Source organism: Anomaloglossus baeobatrachus, chromosome 10 (assembly GCF_048569485.1).
Source record: "Anomaloglossus baeobatrachus isolate aAnoBae1 chromosome 10, aAnoBae1.hap1, whole genome shotgun sequence".
In the NCBI taxonomy this organism is placed as follows: Eukaryota; Metazoa; Chordata; class Amphibia; order Anura; family Aromobatidae; genus Anomaloglossus; species Anomaloglossus baeobatrachus.
In genome coordinates this window covers 82,328,088-82,355,262 of record NC_134362.1, presented here as the reverse complement: position 1 = coordinate 82,355,262, position 27,175 = coordinate 82,328,088, and the positions used below count along the sequence as shown (strand labels likewise).

At 42.8% G+C, this 27,175-nt stretch overlaps 1 protein-coding gene across 2 annotated transcripts in view; it reads right to left on the bottom strand.

Annotated features, from left to right (window-relative positions):
* LUZP2 (leucine zipper protein 2) overlaps nt 1–27,175 on the bottom strand; it is a 1,194,427-nt gene that overhangs the window by 707,253 nt on the left and 459,999 nt on the right. For both annotated transcript variants that reach the window (XM_075325480.1, XM_075325479.1), the window contains exons 2-3: nt 25,140–25,257; nt 18,390–18,460 (exon numbers count right to left, since the gene is read on the bottom strand). In XM_075325480.1, the coding sequence (XP_075181595.1) occupies nt 18,390–18,460; nt 25,140–25,257 (189 nt within the window). The remainder of the gene's footprint in view (nt 1–18,389; nt 18,461–25,139; nt 25,258–27,175) is intronic.

Below are 27,175 nucleotides of genomic sequence, written 5' to 3'. Positions count from 1 at the left end.
TTTTTGGGATGTTTTATTCACAGTGTTTACTCTATGGAAAAAACTGATGTGTGGGTATGATGCCTGAGGTCGGTGCGAGTTTGTAGACACCAAACATGTATAGGTTTACTTGTATCTAAGGGGTTAAAAAAATTCACAAGTTTGTCCAATAAAAGTGGTGCACGTTTTGCTCCATTTTCTGAAACACGTAGTGTTCTTACTTTTTGGTATCTATGACTCAGTGATGGTTTATTTTTTGCGTCTCAAGCTGACGTTTCTAATGGTACCATTTGTGCGCAGATGCTACGTTTTGACCGCCTGTTATTGCATTTTGCGTAAAACGTGCGGTGACCAAAGAACATAATTTTGGCGTTTGGAATTTTTTTGCCACTACGCCGTTTACCAATTAGATTAATTGATTTTATATTTTGATAGATCGGGCATTTCTGAACGCGGCGATACCAAATATGTGTATATTTATTTATTTTTTAACCCTTTAATTTTCAATGGGGGGAAAGGTGGGTGATTTGAACTTTTAGGTTTTTTGTTTTTTTTTATTTTTTAAAACTTTTTTTACTTTTTTTTATTTTACTAGTCCCCCTGGGGGGCTATAGCGATCAGCAATCCGATCGCTATTATCTTTCTGCTGATCACAGCTATACAGCTGTAAACAGCAGATTCAGTCACTTTGTTTTTCCCTCTGGTCTCGGCCAAGGGAAAACGAAAGTGAAACATCATAGCTGCAGGCGTCATCACATGACCCTGTGCTACGATGGCAACCACCATAAGTCACGTGATCACGCACGTGACTTCTGGTGGGGGCGGCGGTAAGTAAAAAACATGGCCGCGCGCATTTAGATCTTGCTGCCAGACTTTGGCAGCAAGATTTAAGGGGTTAATGGCTGCGGGTGGAAGCGATTCCACCCACGGCTAGCAGGCACACATGTCAGCTGTTGAAAACAGCTGATATGTGTGCCGACCGCCGCCGCCTGCCCGCGGCAGGGGGCGGGGCTTAACGGGACACGCTCCATGACGGATATATCCGCCCATGGTCGTGAAGGGGTTAAAGAGGTTGTCCACTACTTTTATATTGATGGCCTACCCTTAGGATAGGTCAACAGTGTCTGATTGGTCAGGGTCCGACACCGCACATCCAAGCCAATCAGCTGTTCTCGGAGCCGGCGGTGGAAGGAGGTGGCCAGAAATGTTCAATTCTGGAGCTGCCCCATCTTTTGATAGTTGCCATGGCTTGGTACTACACATCTGTCTTCTATTGATTTGAACAGAAGGCAGACGTGCAGTACCTGGCCACAGCTGCTATCAGTTGACGGGGCAGCTCGAGAAATGAACATTTCCAGCTGCCTGCCACCACGGAATGACTGATTGGTGGGGATGAGGTGTTTTTGGTCCCCGGCTGATGAGAAATTGATGAACTATCCTAAAGATAGGACATCAATGTAAAAGTAGTGGAAAACCCCTTTAATTATTTCAGTTCATTTTTTTACAAAATCATTCATTTATAGTAAAAGAGCTAAGGGGGTAATATGCTCTAAGAGAAGTTTGGAAATAACCAGTATACAATAGTATTACAGCGATAAAATATTGTAGAGCTTGGCCGCAACCTGAGAATGACTAGAGGATGTGGGACCTATATTATTTCTAAATTATCATTATCCAGTCTCATATTGTAAACAAATTCACCATTATCCAATGTTCTCATTTTCCTAAAGTAGTCGAGTGATTTAAGAAAATCATATTATAAGAATTATTCTGGATAATGCAACTAATTTCTAGGATCAAAGAGCTTGATGTTCTGCTGGACATGAGAACACAGATAAGGCAATGGCAGAGATATGGAAGTCCTGCTACAAGTTCAGGGAGTTTTCCAGTTAATTTAAAGAGAACCTGTCACCATTCCTGACACAAAAATATGTTTATTCCCCTTAAAATAATATCTGCATCTTTACATTGAACTCCACAATGTGCCACTCCTCTGGTATTCTAATTAGACATATACAGTGCCTTGAAAACGTATTTATTCCCCATACATTTTTTCACATTACACCCACCAAATTAAAAGTACCGCATTTTTCGCTTTATAAGACGCACCTGATTATAAGACGCACCTAGGTTTTAGAGGAGGAAAATGAAAAAAAAAAATGAGCCAAATAGTGTGCTAAAACATTTTAATAAAATTAAAAAAAACATTATTTTAACAATTTAGACTCAACAGGAGGGTCTGTTATGGGGGGATCTGTGGATGATGCACTGCTGTGGGGGACCTTTGGATAACGCACTGCTATGGGAGACCTGTGGATGACACTGCTATGGGGGACCTGTGGATGACACTGCTATGGGGAACCTGTGGATGGCGCACTGTTATGGGGGACCTGAGGATGATGCACTATTATTGGAGACCTGTGGATGACACTGCTGTGGGGGATCTGTGGATAACGCACTGCTATGGGGGACCTGTGGATGACGCACTGCTATGGGGGACCTGTGGATGACGCACTATTATGGGGGAAATGTGGATGACGCATTGCTATGGGGGACCTGTGGATGACGCACTATTATGGGGACCTGTGGATGACGCACTATTATGGGGGACCTGTGGATGACGCACTATTATGGGGGACCTGTGGATGACGCACTATTATGGGGACCTGTGGATGATGCACTGTTATGTGGGATCCGTGGATGACACGGCTATGGGGGACCTGCATGATGCACTTTTATGGGGATCTGGGACTACCACCCCCCTCATCCTTAGGAATACACCCATGTACTGTATACCATACATGGCTGTATTCTGAAAGATGAGGGGGGTGGTAGTCACATTTACACTTTGGCCACTACATTAGTCCCTCCCTGGAGTGTTTACACTAAAGGACTACAGCCCCCATCATCCTTCAGAATACACCGATTGATACAGTATATTCTGAAGGCTGATGATGGGGGTTGTGTTCCCCTTCAGTGTTTTTTGCTCACCTATTAGGACCCTTCGTTCAACTGATAACATTTGTCAGGCTCAGATCACTGATTGGTGGAGGCAGCTCTGCAGAAGTTGTCTCCACCAATCAGCATCCAGCCCTAGCGAGGAGAGGGAGAATCGTTCTTCTCTCTCTCCACTTTCTTATGATAGTCTCCGTCTGCTGCGGAGATCTAACATGGAGCCCGCGCGTGCGCAGATCGCGATCTTAGAGAGCCGCGATCTCTATCTGCGCGATGGACTTCAGGAAAATGGCTACGGAAGGCAGCGCATGCGCAGATGGAGATCTCGCTTCTCCGAGATCTCCATCTGCGCCTGCGTCACCTCCGCAGCCATATTCCGGAAGTCGCGTTGGAGGCAGCGCAGGCGCAGATAAAAATTTCGGCTATGGTGACCGCCACCGCAGCTGATTGCCGGGGGATCCATGGCAGCCACCACTGCAGCCGATTGCCGGGGGATCCATGGCGGCCGCACCAGCCTCCTGAGACTCACTCCACCGCCGCATTACTGCCCGGAAAGTTACATTCACTTTGTAAGACGCACCCCTATTTCCCCCACAATTTTGGGGGAAAAAAAGGGAGTCTTATAAAGCGAAAAATACGGTACTTTATTTTGATTTTATGTTATATATTAACACTAAGTAGCAAGTATTTGGGAAGTGTAAAGAAAATGATAACTGGCTTTCTAACTATTTTAAAAGTATAAATATGAAAATTGTGATGTGCATTTGTGTTCAACCCCTTCATAGCCTTATGCCCATTAATACAATTCTGAGTAATGAGTTGCCTCCAGAAGTCACCTAATTAGTAGTTTGAGTCCAACTGTTTGTAATTTATTCTCAGTGTAACTATAGCTGTTCTGTGAAGGCCTCAAAGGTTTAGTTGAGAACATTAGGGATCAGAAAAAATCATGAAAACCAAGTAACACACCAGCCAGGTCAGGGATAAAGATATAGGGGAGAGTAAATCAGGCTTATGTTATAAAGAAATAACCCAAGCTCTGAGCATCTCACGGAGCTCTGTTCAATCCACCATTCAGTAATGAAAGGGATATGGTATAACTACAAACCTACTAAGACATGACCATCCACCTATGGCCATCAAACATGGTGGTGGCAACATCATGCTGTGGGAGGCTTTTCTTCACTAGGGACAGTGAAACTAGCTCCATTAATCTTTTCATCTCTGACCAAATACATTGCAATCCTGTGGTAATAGCTGTTAGACATTACAAAAGTCTTGAGACTGGGACATAGGTTCACCTTCCAGCAGGACAATGACCCTAAACATACTGCCAGAGCTACAATGGATGACTTAGATCAAAGCATATTCATGTGTGTGTAAATGGTCTAGTCAAAGTCCAGACCTAAATCCTATTGAGAATCTGTGACAAGACTTGAAAACTGCTATTTACAGATGCCTCCATCCAATCTCACTGAGCTAGAGCTGTTTTACAAATAAAGCTAAGCAAAAATTTCAGCCTCTAGATGTGCAATTCTAGAAGAGGCATCCCCAAAAGACTTACAGCAGTAATTACAGCAAAAGGTGGTCCTACAATGGATTGACTCAGCGGGGCTAAATACAAATGCATGTCCTAGTTTTCAGATTTATAGTTTTAAAATATTATATTTGTTATTATATCACATAAAACCCTAATAAAACACATTTAAGTTTGCTGGTGTAACATGACAAAATGTGGAAAAATCCACAGGATATGGATACATTTTCAAAGCACTGTATAAATTAACAAATAGATTTCGTAAAGCTATGTTGACATGTCCTGTAGTCATCTGTAAGGACGGATCCATTGGGAAACTGATTTCTGCTGGATCCATTTTTTATATGGGAGTCTATCCATTAACGGATTGCTCTTTAATAGAGATGAGCGAACCGGTCCCGGTTTGGCTCGAGGTCGGTTCGCCGAACGGGGGTCCCGTTCGAGTTCGGTTCAACGAAACGAACTCGATCGTATAGGCTAGAATGGGAGGCAATCACAAACACATAAAAATGCATGATAAATGTACACAAACAGTTAATAAACATTGCCATAACACTTACCGGTCCTCGCGATCCCTTCTGCACTCTGTCTCCTGCCGCTATTCCATCCGATGATCGCTGAATCCTCCCGGTGACGGCACTGCCAGCAGAGATGCAGGACCTATCGTGACGTCAAAATAGCCATGTGACCAGTCACGTGGCTATTATCTCATTGGCTACAGACTGGTCACATGACTATGACACGTCATGTAGGACCTGCGAGTGCATCTCTCCGGTACACGGTGCACATATGTGTATCGCCGTGTACCGGCGACATGCTCTAGCACACGGTCGACTCCCCGTTCCGTTAGGGACCGGCTGACACAGCCGGTCATTAACGGAGATCACCGTTGCCATAGCAACGCAGTTAGCGGTGATGTCACCGCTAACCGCGACTCCGAGAGCACCGTTGCTATGGTAACGCGTCTGTCAGCGTTACCGCTGTTACCGCTGACAGCCAGCACTGATCACTCACGGAGTGAAGGCTGCACGATTGTAGTGAGCATTGTAGTGAGGATGGAGGTTCCCCAGCCCCAAGTGATGAGCTGGTGAACCTCATCCTTCCTCACTACAATCGTCACTACTACTACACTAGAAAGAAAGAAGACAGAAGAGCAGGATCGTGGAGGGCTGACAGGGGGTAATAAAGATGGAGTCTCTAATGTGTCTGTGTATTTATTTCTATTAAAGTATTTTTTCTCTGTGTGGTGTTTTTTTTAACCCTTTATTGGAGATTCTTAATGGCCGGGTCAAACGTGCCTGACATTAAGAATCTCTGGCTTAATACTGGCTAGTAAAACAAAGCCAGTATTAACTCATGATTACCCAACAAGCCACCCGGCTCCAGGGCTGTTGGAAGAGTTGGATACAGCGCCAGATGATGGCGCTTCTATGAGAGCGCCATTTTCTGGGACGGCTGCGGACTGAAATCCGCAGCAGAGGCGCCCAGAAACCTCGGGCTAACCTGTGCTGCGGATTCCAATCCCCAGCTGCCTAGTTGTACCCGGCTGGACACAAAAATGGGGCGAAGCCCACGTCATTTGTTTTTTAATTATTTCATGAAATAAGTGAAATAATTAAAAAAAAAACGGGCTTCCCTATATTTTTGGTTCCCAGCCGGGTACAAATAGGCAACTGGGGGTTGGAGGCAGCCCGTGGCTGCCTGCTGTACCTGGCTAGCATACAAAAATATGGCGAAGCTCACGTCCTTTTTTTTGTACTTTTTTGGCAAAAAAAATAAAAAATGCTTCCCTGGATTTTCCATTGCCAGTGAAGGTAATACCAAGCAGTGGGGGTTAGCAGCCAGTAGCTGCTTGGATTACCCTTAGCTAGCAATACAAAAAATGCAGCAGGAGCCCATATATATTTTTTTAATTATTTATTGAAATAACTAAAAATAAAATGGGCTTCCCTGTATTTTGATTGCTAGACATCACAGTGCTGTAAAAATAAATCTTTAAAAAAATGACGTAGCGCTCCGCGGTATTTTTGATTCTCAGCGCAGATAAAGCAGACAGCTATGGGTTGCCACCCCCATCTGCCTGCCGTTACCTTGGTTGGCAATCAAAATACAGGGAAGCCAATTAATTTTTTCTATTTAAAAAATGGTTAAAAAAAAAAATGACGTTGGGTCCCCCCATTTTTGATAGCCAGCTAGAGTAAAGCAGACGGCTGTAGCCTGAAAACCACAGCTGGCAGCTTTACCGTGGTTGGGGATCCAACGTGGAGGTCCCCTCAGGCTCTTTTTTATAATTATTTTATAAATATTAATAATTACACAATAAAAGTAGGGTCCCCCCCAAATTGGATCACCAGCCAAGGTAAAGCGGACAGCTGTGGTCTGGTATTCTCAGGGTGGGAAGGTCCATAGTTATTGGGCCTTCACAGCCTAAAAATAGCAGGCCGCAGGCACCCCAGACGTGGCGCATCCACTAGATGCGCCAATCCTGGCGCTTCACCCCAGCTCATCCCGTGCCCTGGTGCAGTGGCAAACGGGGTAATAAATCGGGTTAATACTAGCTGTAAAGTCACCTGAGATCAAGCCCAGCAGTTTGTGATGTCATGGCGTCTATTAGATACCCAACATCATAAACTGTCAGTACTAACAAAAAAAAAAATCGACAAAAGAAATTTATTTGAAAAAACAGTCCCCAAAACATTTCCTCTTTCACCAATTTATTGTAAGAAAAAAAATAAAGGGGTCCCACGACGACTCTGGACCGTCTAGAATATGGGGGGGAGACACTCAGGGAACGTATCCCCCATTTTCTAGGAGTGCGGACCCTTCATGTGAGGAGTGTGGGTGCAATGAATCTGCACTCACTCTCCCCGGGTCCACAGCAGCAGAGTCCATGTCGTAATGGTTGCTACCAAAGCTGCAATGCCCTGCTCATGAGGTAAGGGCATGCCTAATCAGGAGAACTACTGTAGAGGAAGCTCTGCTCACTGGTATATAGGTGCTCAGAGGTAATAATAGATAAAATTAGTGAGTAACCTCGGCACTCTAAATCTCCCAGACTAAGTCAGTAAGTCACAACGGATAGTAATGCAAAATCACTCTTTATTGGTCCGTATTAAGAAAAATTTTTTTTTCATAAGCATATATGTTTTTGTCCAAAACAAGTTACAAATGACGTTTCAGCCTGAGCCTTCGTCAGATTGGACTTATCTGCATGTAATCATGAAAAATGACAATAATCAGTATCACATAAGAGTGAGAGAACAATAACATAAACTCGAACAATGTAGAGGTACAATTGGGATGCAGCAAAAAAATTGCAACACAGCAAGAAATGAAACACATGATACAAATGTCATAATACAGTACAAGGACAATATAGTAATGACAAATATGGGGTCAGAGTAGACTTAGACAGCTCTGGTACGAAAGAGATGTCAATCATAAAGTAACATGTGCAGTAGGTGTAGAGCTACAGTATGCATGGCAGAGCTAATGGGTAGACCGACCATAGAAAAAGAACGGAGAAAAAGTGGAGAAAAAGTGGAGAATAAGTGGAGAATAAGTGGAGAATAAGTGGAGAAAAAGTGGAGAAAAAGTGGAGAAAAAGTGGAGAAAAAGTGGAGAAAAAGTGGAGAAAAAGTGGAGATCCCTTTGGTGCCTTTCATGTGGCACTAAGGGGTGCTTAGCTTTGTATTTAGCCAAAAAAATGAAAAAAAAAATGACGTAGGGTTCCCCCTAGTTTTGTAGCCAGCTAGGGTAAAGCAGGCGGCTGCAGCCTGCAGACCACAGCTGGCAACCTCACCTTGGCTGGTAATCCAAAACTGAGGGCACCCCACGCTGTTATTTTAAATTAAATAAATAATTAAAAAAAAACCACGTAGGGGTCCCCCAAAATTGGATCACCAGCCAAGGTAAAGCAGACAGCTGGGGCCTGATATTCTCAGACTAGGGAGGTCCATGGTTATTGGACTCTCCCCAGCCTAAAAATAGCAGGCCGCAGCCGCCCCAGAAGTGGCGCATCCATTAGATGCGCCAATCCTGGTGCTTCGCCCCAGCTCATCCCGCGCCCTGGTGCGGTGGCAAATGGGGTAATATATGGGGTTAATACCAGGTGTGTAATGTCACCTGGCATTAAGCCCTGGGGTTGGTGAGGTCAGGTGTCTATCAGATACCCGACATCACCAACCCAGTCAGTAATAAAAAAAATAGACGACAAACACATTTTTATTTGAAAAAACACTCCCCAAAACATTCCCTCTTTAACCAATTTATTAGAATGAAAAACAAATCCAGGTCTGGTGTAATCCAAGGGGTTGCCATGACGATCCACACTGTCCCAGTCAATGAAGAGCAGGATGTTCCCCATTGGCTGGGAGAGCAATGCAGTGACCTGAGCTAACATCAATGGGTCAGCCCAGGTCACTGCAGGGCATGACAAGTGCTGCTGTCAGTGAGGTACATTACCTGCGCTGATCTCCAGCACTGCCGACAGCCCCTGTCACTAAGGTCAATGACCGCCGCCTTCACAGCCAAGAATCGCGAGAGGCCCGTGACGTTACCGCTAGTCAGTCTCGGGTCGGAAGCGAGAGAAGGTGATGTGACAAGCGGCGACCATGGAGGACAGTGACAGCGCTGAGGTCGGGATGGCGGGACTTCATCACCGCAGGCAGGGCCGGCTCCAGGTTTTTGTGGGCCCCGGGCGGAAGAGTCTCAGTGGGTCCCATACACACGCAGACACACACACATACACAGATACATACACGTACATATACATATTTAAAGACAAACTCACAAAAATACATATAAACAGACAAATCTATACAGTCATATACACTGACATACATAGATACACATCATACATGCATACATACAGAGACACACACTGCTATGCTGCATACATACATACAGACACACACATACTGCTCTGCATACATACATACATATAGACAGACACACACACACACACACTGCTCTGCTACATACATACATATAGACAGACACACACATACTGCTCTGCTGCATACATACATACAGACACACACACTGCTCTGCTGCATACATACATACAGACAGACACGCATACTGCTCTGCTGCATACATACATGCATACATACAGACACACACACACACACTGCTCTGCTGCATACATACATACAGACACGCATACTGCTCTGCTGCATACATACATGCATACATACATACAGACAGACACGCATACTGCTCTTCTGCATACATACATACATACATACAGACAGACAGACACGCATACTGCTCTGCATGCATACATACAGACACGCATACTGCTCTGCTGCATACATACATGCATACATACAGACACGCATACTGCTCTGCTGCATACATACATGCATACATACAGACACGCATACTGCTCTGCTGCATACATACATGCATACATACAGACACGCATACTGCTCTGCTGCATACATACATGCATACATACAGACACGCATACTGCTCTGCTGCATACATACATGCATACATACAGACACGCATACTGCTCTGCTGCATATATACATACATACATACAGACACGCATACTGCACTGCTGCATATATACATACATACAGACATGCATACTGCTCTGCTGCATATATACATACATACATACAGACACATATACTGCTCTGCTGCATACATACATGCATACATACAGACACGCATACTGCTCTGCTGCATATATACATGCATACATACAGACACGCATACTGCTCTGCTGCATACATACATGCATACATACAGACAGACACGCATATTGCTCTGCTGCATACATACATACATACATACAGACACGCACACTGCTCTGCTGCATATATACATACATACACGCATACTGCTCTGCTGCATATATACATACATACATACAGACACGCATACTGCTCTGCTGCATATATACATACATACATACAGACACGTATACTGCTCTGCTGCATACATACATGCATACATACAGACAGACACGCATATTGCTCTGCTGCATATATATATATACATACATACAGACATGCATACTACTTTGCTACATATATACATACATACATACAGACACGCATACTGCTCTGCTGCATATATACATACATACAGACACGCATACTACTCTGCTGCATATATACATACATACATACAGACACGCATACTGCTCTGCTGCATACATACATATAGACACGCATACTGCTCTGCTGCATATATACATACATACAGACACGCATACTGCTCTGCTGCATATATACATACATACATACAGACACGTATACTGCTCTGCTGCATACATACATGCATACATACAGACAGACACGCATATTGCTCTGCTGCATATATATATACAGACAGACACGCATACTACTCTGCTACATATATACATACATACAGACACGTATACTGCTCTGCTGCATACATACATGCATACATACATACAGACACACATATTGCTCTGCTGCATATATATATATACATACATACAGACATGCATACTACTTTGCTACATATATACATACATACATACAGACACGCATACTGCTCTGCTGCATATATACATACATACAGACACGCATACTGCTCTGCTGCATATATACATACATACAGACACGCATACTGCTCTGCTGCATATATACATACATACAGACACGCATACTGCTCTGCTGCATATATACATACATACAGACACGCATACTGCTCTGCTGCATATATACATACATACAGACACGCATACTGCTCTGCTGCATATATACATACATACATACAGACACGCATACTGCTCTGCTGCATATATACATACATACAAACAGACACGCATACTGCTCTGCTGCATATATACATACATACATACAGACACGCATACTGCTCTGCTGCATACATACATACATATAGACACGCATAATGCTCTGCTGCATATATACATACATACATACAGACACGCATACTGCTCTGCTGCATATATACATACATACATACAGACACGTATACTGCTCTGCTGCATACATACATGCATACATACAGACAGACACGCATATTGCTCTGCTGCATATATATATACAGACAGACACGCATACTACTCTGCTACATATATACATACATACAGACACGTATACTGCTCTGCTGCATATATATACATACATACAGACATGCATACTACTTTGCTACATATATACATACATACATACAGACATGCATACTGCTCTGCTACATATATACATACATACAGACACGCATATTGCTCTGCTGCATATATATATACATACATACAGACATGCATACTACTTTGCTACATATATACATACATACATACAGACACGCATACTGCTCTGCTGCATATATACATACATACAGACACGCATACTGCTCTGCTGCATATATACATACATACAGACACGCATACTGCTCTGCTGCATTTATACATACGTACAGACACGCATACTGCTCTGCTGCATATATACATACAGACACGCATACTGCTCTGCTGCATATATACATACATACATACAGACACGCATACTGCTCTGCTGCATACATACATACATATAGACACGCATACTGCTCTGCTGCATATATACATACATACATACAGACACGCATACTGCTCTGCTGCATACATACATACATATAGACACGCATACTGCTCTGCTGCATACATACATACATATAGACACGCATACTGCTCTGCTGCATATATACATACATACATACATACAGACACGTATACTGCTCTGCTGCATATATACATACATACATATAGACACGCATACTGCTCTGCTGCATATATACATACATACATACAGACACGCATACTGCTCTTCTGCATATATACATACATACATATAGACACGCATACTGCTCTGCTGCATACATACATACATATAGACACGCATACTGCTCTGCTGCATACATACATACATACATACATACAGACACGCATACTGCTCTGCTGCATACATACATACATACAGACACGCATACTGCTCTGCTGCATATATACATACATACATACAGACCCGTATACTGCTCTGCTGCATATATACATACATACATACAGACACGCATACTGCTCTGCTGCATACATACATACATATAGACACGCATACTGCTCTGCTGCATACATACATACATATACACACGCATACTGCTCTGCTGCATATATACATACATACATACATACAGACACGTATACTGCTCTGCTGCATATATACATACATACATATAGACACGCATACTGCTCTGCTGCATATATACATACATACATACAGACACGCATACTGCTCTGCTGCATATATACATACATACATATAGACACGCATACTGCTCTGCTGCATACATACATACATATAGACACGCATACTGCTCTGCTGCATACATACATACATACATACAGACACGCATACTGCTCTGCTGCATACATACATACATACAGACACGCATACTGCTCTGCTGCATATATACATACATACATATAGACACGCATACTGCTCTGCTGCATACATACATACATATAGACACGCATACTGCTCTGCTGCATACATACATACATATAGACACGCATACTGCTCTGCTGCATACATACATATAGACACGCATACTGCTCTGCTGCATACATACATACATATAGACACGCATACTGCTCTGCTGCATACATACATACATATAGACACGCATACTGCTCTGCTGCATATATACATACATACATACAGACACGCATACTGCTCTGCTGCATACATACATACATATAGACACGCACACTGCTCTGCTGTATACATACATACATACATACATACAGACACGCATACTGCTCTGCTGCATATATACATACATACATATAGACACGCATACTGTTCTGCTGCATGCATACATACAAACACACACCTTGCTCTGCGGGGCCCACACACGCGGCTCCGGGGGTCACACACACGGCTCTGCGGGGCCCACACACGCACGGGGGGACAGGGAGGGGCGGGGAGGGAGTGATGTCCCACATACTGATCAGGTCACGGTGCAGATGGGGCCCACACAGCGCCGCAGGGAAGCGATGTGCTGGGGGTCGCTGGCTGGCACTGTGACTCCTTCATCTGTGCGACCGAGCAGGATGCCGGGCGGTAGCTCCGCCCACAGATGATGCTCAATGCAGGAGAACACAGTGGCCTTAAAGGGCCGGCAGGCACAGTTTCCAGTGCCAAGGACTGCTGCCCCCGGGCCGACCGCAGGTAAGCCGAGCGGGACCGTCTGTGTGTGTGTGTGTGTGTGTGTGTGTGTGTACGTGTGTACATGCCGCGGGCAGGAGGGGGCGGAGTGAGCTGAGCGGGGAAGTGTGGGCTTCCTGCACGTAACTAGGGTAAACATCGGGTTACTAACCAAAGCGCTTTGGTTGGATACCCGATGTTTATCTTGGTTACCAGCTTCTGGCAGGCTGCCAGCGATGGCTCCTGCACACTGTAGCTGTAAAAAGCCCTGCTTTTTGCTGCTAGAACTGTTCTCGAACGTATCTAGAACTATCGAGCTTTTGCAAAAAGCTCGAGTTCTAGTTCGATCTAGAACACCCCCAAAAATCACTCGAGCCTAGAACTGGAGAACCTCGAACCTCGAACCGCGCTCGACTCTACTCTTTAACCATCCGTTGTACTTGCATTTGTAAGGGATCTGTTATTTTCTTAAAGGATTCATTACAAATGGACGAGAAATATCAATCCATTAACAGATCCATTGTCCATAGACTCCACATGTTAAAAACAGATTCGGCCGACATCCTTTATTTAATAACGTTGAAAAAAGTTGTGTGTTGCACAACTTTTTGGAAACGGTTCTCTAATGGATCCATGATAACGGATGACTACAGGACATGTGAACCAAGGCTAATTTCTCTTTTCAAAAAGGAATGACATGGTCTGATATTGACCCCATTGAGTTGTGGAGGTGTATCAGTATGTAGTGATACACCTCTTACTGGTAACCTACAGATATCAATTTAGTCAAATTTTTAAGAGAAATACCAGAAGAATGGGACAACACAGATGTGTAAGGAAAAATGAGGTGGAGTTGTTAGTTCATGACCAATGTATGTATTTATCAAAGTGACATATAAATAGAGAGAACAGGCTCTCTTTAATTTTGTCTGAAAATTTACAGTAATATCCAAATATTGAAATCATGTACAGTGTGGCACAAATAACATTGTCTTAAAATGTCTATATATCAATGTCCAATCAATAATCTCTAAGGCCCTGATTAATCAAGACTAGTCTTCATAAAGGGGCATAGTGGAGTCAGATGCACTTTATTCTTTAAAAACCACATGCCTCTTAATTAGAGATGGGCGAACTCGCAGATGTTCAGATTCGGCGGGTCTGGCCGGACTTAAAAAAAAAAAATCCGGTTCGGGACCAGACTTGAACCCAAACTTGAGCCTGGATGCCAAAACCCATATAAGTTTATGGTGACCCGAACTTGTGTGGTGTAAAATTGTGTTAGTAAGGGCTAGGGGCTGCAAAAGGAAAAAATATGGGGATTGGAGCAGGTCACTTATACTTGCTGAGTCTCCCGTGCAGCTGTGACACTGCTTTCGGGTATGTTAATTAACTCTTATACATATCACTACCTCCCCTGCCAGCTGTGACAGCATCTGTGATTGGTTGCAGCCAGACTATTGCGGTGCCAGTGTTTGTGATTGCTTATGGAGTGTAAAAATAAATAAATAATTGGAAAAAATGGCATAGCGTCCTCCATATATTGATACCCAGTGTAGATAAGACACACGACCTTAGGCTGCAGCCCCCAACTCAGTGCGTTATCTTGGCTGTGTATCAAAATATGAGGGACCCTATGCGACTTTTTTAAAATTATTTAAAAAAAATTAAAAAAAAGTGTGCGGTCCCCCCAAATTTGGTACCAAGCCAGAATAAAGTGGAAAGCTAGAGGATGTTATGCATGCTCAGGCTGGGGAGGCCCATGATTATTGCCCCCCCATAGCTTAAAAATAGCAGTTCGCAGCCACTCCTGACGAAACCACTCAAGCAGTGAAACGTACGGCAAGGTTGGCATCATTAAGGACACACTCTTGTACATTTTTATAATGGCTTCAGGTATGTAATAGGTGCATTTATATAATATCAAGTCATATTCTGTGTAGGCACTCTGCACAGATTATCTCATTTTTATAAATATCCAGGCATGTATTGGCTAAGGTATTTGGCACACTAAGCTTGTTTGGTTTACTGATATATATTTATATATATATGCCACTTTTTCAACTGCTATATTTAAGGCATATCTGCAAAATTACCTTTTTTGTTCAGGATATCCACTACATATTTTGGGGTACTCAAACGTAGTTTTAATTATAGGAAGTTTTCTATATATTAGATATACATTGTTGTGCAATATTGGGCCTGATGCAAAATTCTTTAGACATTTTCACTGCTTTTAGCTATTATATCATCAGTGTGATTGATGCCTTATTCAGCTTCACAATTTTTTGTCTGTGTGTTTTTGATCCCTTACAGTGAAGAAAATAATTATTTGATCTCTTGCTGATTTTGTAAGTTTGTCCACTGACAAAGACATGAATAGTCTATAATTTTAAGGGTAGGTTAATTTTAACAGTGAGAGATAGAATATCCAAAATAAAATCCAGAAAATCACATTGCATAAATTATAAAGAAGTATTTGCATTTTGCAGAGAGAAATAAGTATTTGATCCCCTACCAACCATTAAGAGTTCTGGCTCATACAGGCCACTTAGACGCTTCTAATCAACTTGTTACCTGCATTATAGACAGCTGTCTTAATTTCTCACCTGTATAAAAGACTCTTGTCCACAGACTCAATCAGTCAGTTAAAATTAACCTACCCTTAAAATTATAGACTATTTATGTCTTTGTCAGTGGGCAAACTTACAAAATCAGCAAAAGATCAAATAATTATTTCCTTCACTGTATACCCAATGAAGGGATGTGTTATATGTGCATTATATTTATTGATGTTTTAATGTAATAATTGTATTAAATAAAGGTGATATATTTTAGTCAATTTTAGTCCCTTCATTCTTTGTAGGTTAAGGCTATGTGTGCACTGGAAAATGGAATTTTCTCAAGAAAATTCCGCAGGCACTGAAAGATTACCGCACCCCGCAGTAAATAACCGCGGCAAACCGCACCCGAAAACCGCATGCGATTTGCCGCAGTTTGCTGCGGTTTTACGGCGGTATTGTTCGCGGTATTGCAGCGGTTTTGCCGCGTGCGGGTTGGTACATGTGCTTTTTTGCATTCGATGCAATAAAGCACATTGAAAAAAAAAAATCATTTCCTTCTTAGATAGTAGATAGATAGATAAAAAGACAGAAGAATAGATAGAGGGATAGATAGATAGATAGATAGATAGACAGATAGATAGAGGACAGATCGCTGCATTTCCCACGGTCGGCAGTGAGTTCACATTACCGGCCGTGGGAAATGACCGGTAATTACCTCTGCTGTCTCGCTGCGAGGCTGCATTCATTCAGCGCTGTGTGTCAGTCGCGTCTGGATGTAAGCAGCGCAGGACCTGTGGATTACCCCGGAGCTGTGGATTACGTCGGAGCTTTGTTTCGGGAGGGGTTAATAAAAGGGTGAACGAGGCTTGTTTGTGTTTTATTTAAAATAAAGGATTTTTCGGTGTGTGTTATTTCACTTTACTTACGGGTTGATCATGTCAGCTGTCACATAGACGCTGCCATGATCAAGCCTGGAGTTAATGGCGGCGATCCGCCACCATTAACTCCTTGTATTACCTTCACTGCCACTGCTACACGGCAGCAGGAAGAGCCGGGGACACTCCGGTACTGCTGCATAATGCATGCAACAGTCCTGGGGCAGCTGCGGCTGATATTCTCGGCTGCGGGAGGTGGGAGTGAGGCGGGGGACATTAACCCTGCCCCTCTCCCTCCCCAGCCTGAGAATACCGGGCCGCCGCTGTGTGTTTACCTCGGCTGGATGGTAAATATACAGCGGAGCCCACGTGTTTTGTTTTCTATATTTCTGTTTGCTTTCTATGTGTGTTCTATGTCTGTGATGTCTGTGTCTGTGTGTGATCTGTGTGTGTTTACTCTCTGCACGGCTTCCTCTTCCTCTAATGACATCACTTCCCTGCAAAATCACAGGCAAGCGATGTACATTACCAGAGGTAAACCGCGAAATACCGCAGGGAATAACACAGGAAAACGCAGTGAACTGCACAGAATTTGCTGCCTGTGTTATTCCCTGCGGGATTTCACGATTACATGGCAGTCAATGGAGTGAAATCCCGCAGCGACGTGCAGAAAAAAATTGACATGCAATTGCTTTTGCTGCGGGAATCCCGCAGCAAAACATGCAGCTGTCAAATTCCGCCTAGTGCGCACAGTATTTTTTTTCCCCATAGGTTCTGCTGGTGATTCACTGCAGAGATGTTATGAACATTTTCTGCAGCGAAACATGCAGCAAATCCGCAGAAAATCCGCGGCAAAATCCGGTAAGTGCGCACAGGGCCTAATAGTTATTTAAAAATGTAGGGATTTAAACAGTGAGGACACTTATAGGTTATATTCATCAGATTCATTTGTGTGTGTGTGATTGTATAATTATTGGTCTATACTGTTTTAACATTTTGTAAATTTTTCATTTTCTTGACATATTGTTTACAGTACAATGACAACGTCAAAACTGTTAAACCAGTTCTAAACCATTTACAATAGTTCAGTGTTGCTAAGCACCAAGTTATTTTTCGAGCTTATAATTATCCCTATGGATTGTTAAAACTAAGCTTCAAAAATATCATCAATAAAGTATTGTTGCCCCAACTGACTACCAAATGAGTTGCTTCATTCAATTACTTTGTTGAAGACAATTACAAAATTAGCAATGATGTTTCAGAATTCTATAACGCTACGTAGCTTTTGTTTATTTACCTTTGTTTTTGTTCCAATTCCATAAGTTTTTGGACATCATTCTTGGAAGACGCTTCATTGCTTTTCAAAGACTAGAAAATAAAGTTTTAATTCATCATGCATGCTCAGAAATATGATAATAAAAATGTTTCATTGTTTTTTCAAGAATGAGACAGTAATATATTTTAATTCATCATATGTGCTCCAAAATAAAACAACACAACAAAAAATGAGTTTGGCTGTGAATAAATGAAACCATCAAAAACCACAGAAGAATTCACAGTTTTGGTATAAAAAAAATAACTTAGATAAAAAGAATATACAGAAGAGTTTTTATTCTTTTGATTTTAATGCTTTCATTTTCTCTCTGGTATGTTTTTGCCAAAAATATAATTAAACAAAAGTAGGAGAATTAGCGCTTATACTTTGCCAAGTTTCAGTATGCCACATAAAATAATTATTTTAAGAAAGAATTTAATGAAATAAATTATGCAGATTAGGAAGTATAAATGGCTGTAGTCATATTTTTCAACTTGTTATGTCTGATAGGTGTTTTGTAGGGTTGATGTAAATTGATTCCCAAGACCTGGTCCATCCATCATGTAATTAATATGTAAAAACAAAGGTAGGAAACAATGCAGATAAGGTCTTATCCGAGCAGAGCAATGGGGTGAGGAGAAATCACAGAGGCTCAATTGTGGGGGTTCTGAGCGTCACAACCACTGTAACCTCATGTAGTGGCTCCTGCAGTAACCTGATATATGTAGTATAACACAGGTCAGAGAAAAGATTAAACATCACCATGCTACCGCAAAGGTAGAATCCAGTTGAAATCTTGTATAAAATAGTGATTTTATTGGTCTTTACTGTTTTGGAGTTCAATCTCCTCTTGCAGGAGAAAAATCAAATGTGATTTTTGTCCTGAAGAAGGAGATTAAACTTAGAAATGCATAGATCAATAAAATCACTCTTTTATGCAAGATTTCAAACTGGATTCCACCTTTGCGGCAGTGTGGTGTTTACCCTTTTCTCTGACCTGTTTTTACTATAAAAGTAAAATGTAGCTCTGAGAACTGTCTCCCACTTCCCGGCTTTCACATCTCTTTTTCGATAATTAGGCCTAATGGATATAAATGTTGCGTAGTGATGAACATGTTACATTTTGCTAAGCTAGCTAAACAAAAAAAAGAAGCTGTAGATTCCGTTAGGTGGAAGGCAGTTATCAGGGCTCCCATACAGCAGTAATGGATCACTAATATGGCCGATGGACTGGGTCTTGCAAAGTGACTAGCACCAACTCTAGTGTTTATGAGTGTATTTGCTTATTCATCATGGATAAAGATGTGCGAGCACAAACAGTAAAGTTTGGTGTTCATAACAAACATGGACTTAACAAACAAAATCACTAATCGAGAGCTAAGTTCAGGTGCTTTATGTATACAAACCACTTGATTGAGCATCTGTATGGGTGCACATGATCCAATTTGAGGAGTCACTCACTGCATGCTGTGATTATTTTCTCATGCCAACTCTATGAGTATCCAGGAAGGATAGTTTCCTGCAAACATGTATATACAGTATAAAGGCCCCGTCACACGCTACGATATATCTAACAATATGTCATCGGGGTCACGGAAATTGTGACGCACATCCAGCATCGTTAGAGATGTCGTAGCGTGTGACACCTCCGAACGACTGTTAACAAGCAAAAATACTCACCTTATCGTTGCTCGTTGACACGTCGTTCATTTTCATAATGTCTTTCCTCCTTCTGTGAGCTGGTTGTTCGTCGTTCCTGAGGCAGCACACATCGCTACATGTGACTCCCCGGGAACGACGAACACAGCTTACCTGCGTACCGCTGGCATTGAGGAAGGAAGGAGGTGGGCGGGATGTTCCGGTCGCTAATCTCGAGCATAATTGGTTTACGGAAGTGTGCTCTTAAACCAAGTTACTCTTATATCAAAGTGAATTTTCCCATAGGAAATAATTGAAACGCAGACAATTCATTCCACAACCCAAAATATTTACTGTATTCATACAAACTTATTACAGTAATTCAAAATAATGTATTGCATTCATATGAATTATTACAGTCACTAATACAAAATACTGTACAGCACAGTAAAAATTATATAAAACAAATTATACTGCACATTAACTTACCATAGAGTTGTTGGAGTGCGGGCGGTACAGTATAAGCAATGTGCTGCACTGGTTAGCCGAAAGAGAGTACAATACTGTATCTATCCACAAATGCAAATTGATAGACATGCTATATAGTATATACTGTACTGTACAATAGTATACAGTATACAGTACATATGGACAGAAAGATACCACCAGAGGGGGTCGGAGCATGGTGAAAGGACGGAATCGGAAGTGTGCACGGTGACTAATTGCTCTTATTGCAAAGCATTGCTTTTAAACCAAGTTACAAATTTTTAAAAAGCTTTGCTTGTCTTGCAAAACGCTGTCAAACCAAGTTACTCTTAAACCAAGGTTCCACTGTACTCTCAGCTTTCCTGCCTATGTGAGTTATCTGATTGTGTATACATCTATTATTCCTGTTTATAACTACATACTGTATCTGCAAGCAACTGAGTTTCGAAAATAGCAGACACATTCAGCATAGTATGGCCGTCAATTTCTGCAAGCAAGTTATCAGATTTCCTGTCCAATTTTGCTGTGTGTATTTGCATCTCTGTAAGTAACTAAATTGCCTATACATCTACTATCTATGTGTGTAACCACATCACTATGATTAATTTACCAGATTCTATATACATCTATTGTTCCAGTGTGTATATTCATGTGCCGCCCCCGCGTCAGCAGCCGGGCTGCTCGGATCCAGATCCGCGATGGCTCGAGGGATCTCTGGACCCCTGGGTGTGTCGTGGTCGCGCGGCCACTCGGAATAAAGGGGGTAATATTTACACGGGGTGTTTTGTTTCAAGTTCGTGATGCCACTCATAGTGTGTGGTAAGGTGGAGTACCACCGCTTCAGTTGGGAGTACCCGGTGGCAATTGTGTGCGCAGCCAGGTGTTTAACCCCTCCATGGGTAAGGGGGATGCCCCGGGACTCGATGGGGGCGACGGGGAAGTGCTGTTGGGACAGTAAGGGTCACTTGTGTATTCACTCTGTCCAATAACGCTGACACCGACAACTGTGGTAAACCAAAGTTGTTGACACCGCTGCCGCGGGGATTGAGCACACCTGGATCCCATGCCCGTTGCCTGTGACTTTCCAGCTCCTACCAGGCCCAGACCAACGTCTGCCACCTAGTAGTTTCAAGGAGCCCAGCTCCTGACCTCTCCTCTCGAGAGTCACTTCTCAACTAACTGTTCTGCCCTTGACACTCCTGACTTCCCCTAAACCAACCCCCCAAGTGCGCGACCCTATTCCACTCAGGCCGTCCACTGGTGTGTCTGATGGGTGTGGTGCAGAGTGCTCCTAGGATTTTTATTAGCTTGTTCTTGGCAATACCAAATCTCAAGGACCCGTAACCAAGGAGGAAGTGGATATTGTACAGGAGGGCAGATTGCACAATATCCTGTGACGACCTTATAGGCCAGGGCGTCATATTCCCCCTTGGTTAAATGTAGCTCAATCAGAGGTTTATTTATTTATTTATTTTTTTTAAACTGTAGAAAAAGGTAAGAAAAGATTAACATTTTTATTCTCACTTTCATCCCACATCAGGGAGGCTTGTCTCTTAAACGTTACTAACATTTTTAAAGAGTTCATCTCCTCAACGGTGGGACACTACCGGTTTCAATGGTAGCAGAGAATCAACCTGCTCCATTGCAGCCTCTACCCATGACGGTCCAGTCCCAAAGTCCCAGATCCCGTTAACCCGCCACCCAAACAACCTGACCCGCTGCATACCTATGGTGGGTCCGTGACCAGGTTAAGGTCCTGGGCATTGTGTTAGACGACTAAGGTGGGCACAGGAGGTGCAACTATATACAATACACAAGTTCGTGTTGGTCACGTCAGTCCTGTGACCGTGGTCCATTTTTAGTAAATATAAAAACTTAACAGAGTTCATGTTCTGGGTGTACACATTTTAGCAATCTTCTTGCAAATCTTGAAATTTTCCCTATTTTCATTAAAACCGGTTAATTAGGCACTTATTTTGCTAACATTTTCTATATGGAAAATAACAAACAATGAAAAACAACAAACGTAACAATACCTATCAATTCTATGGCATCGTCAAACCATCGGTATTTTCAACATTTTTCAAACTATCGGGTCCCGTAGTCACGCCTCCTACGCAATTACGCACCACCAACACTGGCACAAATTCTTCTTCAGACATCGCATGCTTGGTTACTTCCAGGGCATACCAGCCCCGATCTCCGCAATGCCGAGTGTAGGTGACCATTTCTTTGGTTTGGAGGTTGCGCTCGGGTTGCCCCCAGGGGAGGTGTGGTGCCACATCCTGCTGGGACACGAACACCACAGCTGTGAGGCCTGCTTCTCGGATGAAACCCCACCCTTGCTCGGGGTCAAACCGATCCACGAGACCACGGCACCATGGCCCTCTAACTCGTGAAGCAGCGCTCCTCACCTGCTCCTTTTCTGCTCTGTTTCGGGTGGCAAGCTCCCACCATCACCAGTTTCGGGTTGTTATTTCTGCTTATAACTGCTGGTGATGTCGTTCCCAGTAGAGGGCGTCAGTGTCCGGCCTCAGCTCCCTAGCCGGTTCTAATTTTATGTGGACTCTTGCGGCCCCAACAGTCATCGGGATGCCGCACGGCAGTGGAACCGGGAGATTTTAAGGCTCTACTACTGCCTTGGCAGACTGAAGAACTGACTGCTCCGCAGCCGGGGTTTCAGGGCCCGGGTGCTCCACCTCTGAGGAAGGGCCCAGTGATGTGCCGGGTCTCGTCTGGCCGAGCTCCGGATGACCGCTGTCATGACAGGGATAAGGGAGAGCACCATGGTTTCGGCAGCTGGAGCTTTACTTAAAGGCACTGAAGGTTCCACTGCCGAGATTGGCGTGGGCAGCTCGGCGTCCACCGAGGACGGGGTATGTGACGGAGGAGTGCTCACCGCGAGCGGGGGCAGTCTGGATCCCTCAGCCACTGTGGCCGGATTTGGGCAATCAGTAAGGACTGGGTAACCGCTTACCCTCTCTTCACGTGAGATTTCGATCTCATGGGCTTGCACCGCCATCGCCAGGCTCCTCGTCTCTTCCCTCCAGTGGTTCAAGATCAACAGGAACTGCATCCGCATTCTCCTGCACAGCTGCTCTGTTTTTTCCTCAATCCAAGTTGCGGTCCCGGGAACAGCACGTTCCGGTGACCAGTCCTGCTCCGCCATCTTTCCTCTATGTTGTCCAGCTTGAGAGAGGTCTAGTGCACATGATCTGAAGTGTCGAGCCTTCACATCATGCACACTAACGCTAAAGCCAGCGACTGACACAGTGACAATAGACTCAAGTACACGCATCACCGCTGATGATGACGCTGGGCAATGGGCATTGACTAGCATGTTCGCACGACCCTGTGGATGTGCTAACATGCTAAAAGGGTGGAATGAGCACAGGAAGTAATGTCCTTGTGACTAGTCGCTGGCCTCATTTGCATATCATAAAGGATCTTTAGAAATACTTTTTCTAAGGCCTCTTTCACACGTCCGTGAAAATCACGAACGTTTTTCACGGACCTGTCAAAGGTGCGTATTGCCCTCAGTGAGCCGTGTTTATGGCACGCGTGTGTTCTTTGTGTGGTATTCGTGGTAACACACAGAGGACGGGAACTTTCTACGCACCTGTCCCTGGCTTTGCTGTCCGTGGCGCTGATCTTCAGTCTCCGGTCCTGCCGACTACCCGCTGCTGCTGCTTCCAGCCGCAGTGAAGTGAATATGCAATGAGCGGCGGTTGGAAGCAAGTGACAGCAGCGGCAGAGACTGCAGGGCTGGAGAAGGTGAGTAAAGTTTTTTTTTTTCCTCGCAGACACATGTGTTTTCTCCGGTGCGTGTCACACGGAACACATCCTTATGGTCCGTTTGCATTCCGTGTGACCCGTTTGTGTTCCGTGTGACACTCGTGATGCCGGAGAAAAACGGACATGTCTACGTGTGGAGCACACGGGCACACGTATGCTCCACACGTACACACGGTCCATGGAAGAATGCGCCTGTGAGCGCAGACCCATTGATTTTAATGGGTCTACTTGTGCCCATGTCTCTGGTACGTGAGGAAACAGACCAAACACGTACCGGAGACACGGACGTGTGAAAGAGGCCTAAAGATGTCTTTATGTATGCTACTATAACCTGGTATAGTTAGGCAGGGATTAGCAATATGCACCCAGAACTGCTCATGGTTTTGGATGCATATTGTACCTGACAGGTTCCCTTTAAAAACAAGAGGCAAGAAAAGAGTTCAGTGTATTAAGGAAGAAAACAATGCATTGTTAAAAAAACAGTTACTTGTAGGAGGAGCAATTTTTTGTACAGCTTAAAACCTTTGAAATCTCCAAGATAGAGAGGTGAAAGATGAAGAGAAAACTTAAAAGAGCATCCACTGCAGCATGTGAATGTGACGAGGCCTTGACTTATGTACTGAGCTGTCAGTTTCAAGACTTGATTCATTGTTTACTTTTATACTTTTTACAGTTGAAAATCAAAATACTGTAAAAAAGTATTGTATGCAACATAAGAAATACTCTTTTCAGCATTCATATATATTGTTCTCCAGTTTTTTTTCCTTTTTGGTAAATTAAAAGAAGAGCAAATTAAAAACAAACTGTTCTAACCTGCAAATTTCCTTTGATGCCTTCAAGCTCCCGAGATGTTTTTGAAAGTTGCCGGAGGATACTGCTCCTCTCCATAAAAACTTCCTTTAGTTGTTTTTCCAAATCTTCATAGCCCTGTCTAGCAAGGAAAAGACATAAGTCAGTTATGTATTCTTCATGGTGACTAATTCTCCAATTAGATGGTAAACAGGATATGCAGTTTCACAATAACATGAAAAGGTTATGCTTGTTGGGCTTACATCAATCTGTCGTGTTGGCCAGAGTATATGTACATACTCAATAGAATACAAAGTAAGCTACTGACATAAATCATCCATTGTTTATAGCCGTGTTTTATTGTTTACTCACATATTTCAAGCATAAAAAGAAGAAAGAACCAAGTACAATTTTCAGTTTTAACCATTGGAGTCAATGGGATCCCTATGCATCTATTCTCATATTATTATTATCGGAGTTCTAAAATAATATTAATTTTTAAATTTTTAAACAAATATCAATAAATGTATATGAATTCAAATTAATTACAATTTTTAGTACTATACATTTTGATTTTTAACTGTTTTAACATTGATTTTTACATGCCTAAGCCTCAATACCTATTGCTGCTTAGCTATGAAATATTCTCATTGAAATAAACTACTGTACTGCTAAAGAGAATATTCAGCAAACATATAAAATCATAAATGATAGTAGTCCATAGTATAGATGAGTCATTTTAGCTTTAAAACGAAAACATTTCAGACTGCTTTGGGAAAAAGTTTGACTGCAGAAATTGCTGTATGCAAGTAGAATTTCTTGTAAATATATATTGCATGATTCCTTGCTCAGGCTTCATTAATATACAGTCCAAGTGACAACATTACATCTATCAAATGCTAATGCTGCTAAAATCTCTAAAATTTATTGGCTTAAAGTGAACCTGTCAGGTGCAATATACAATCAGAACAACGATCAGTTCTGGGTACATATTGCTATTCCCTGCCTAACCGTCCCTGTATCTAGTAGCCTAAATGAAGGGATCTTTAGAAAAAGTATTTCTAAAGATCCATATGATAAGCTAATGAGGCCAGCAAGTAGTTGCAAGTACGTTATTTCCCTTGGCTAGTTGGCCCCCTTAGCATGTAAGCATGCACCTGTGGGCGTGCTAACATCCTAATGAATGCTCAACATTGGAGGTATGGTCGCGCTCACCTCTCTGACTATCACGTCTGACTCTAGACTTCGGATCAGTGGGCATGATCCTGGACTTTCAGTCATCCGCGCTACACCAGATTAAAGCCAGGACGTGTACACCCGGCTTCATAGTGTGCATGACTGAAAGTCCGGGGTCATGCGCACTGAGCTGAAATTCAGGAGTCAGACATGATGGCAGCAGAGAGGTGAGTGAGATCATCTTCTGACACCCAGTATTCATTAGCATGTTAGTACACCCAAAGGGGCTTGCTTACATGCTAAGGGGGCCGATTAGCCAAGGGAACTAACACCCTTGTAACTAGTTCCTGGCCTCATTAGCATATCATATGGAATCTTTAGAAATACTTTTTCTAAAGATCTCTTTATCTATGCTGCTGGACACAGGGACGGTTAGGTAGGGAATAGAAATATGCACCCAGAACTGCTCGTGGTTCTGGGTGCATATTGCATCTGACAGGTTCACTTTAATATAAAAGAATTGAAGATACAATGAACAGGAATAGACACAGGAGAGGCTGGAGACTGTTCTATGCAGCAGCATGCATTTTACAGGCAGTGTACAAATTCTAAACCACTGCAGCAAAATAAAACTTATAATATTTAGGTCAACAATAACCAGGAAATAGGAAGCTGTTTTGAAAAGATTTAGTGATGACAGAATACATATGGCTGAGTAGATTTGTGGCTGTCACTCATTATACTTTGGATAGCTGCTATGTGATGGCATATTTTTGATATTTTATTATTAGAAACCTAAAAGATATTAATGTGACATCAGGCTTTATAGATACAGCTTAAAAAAAATATTTCATCATTATGCTATAATACTTTAAAATATTGGG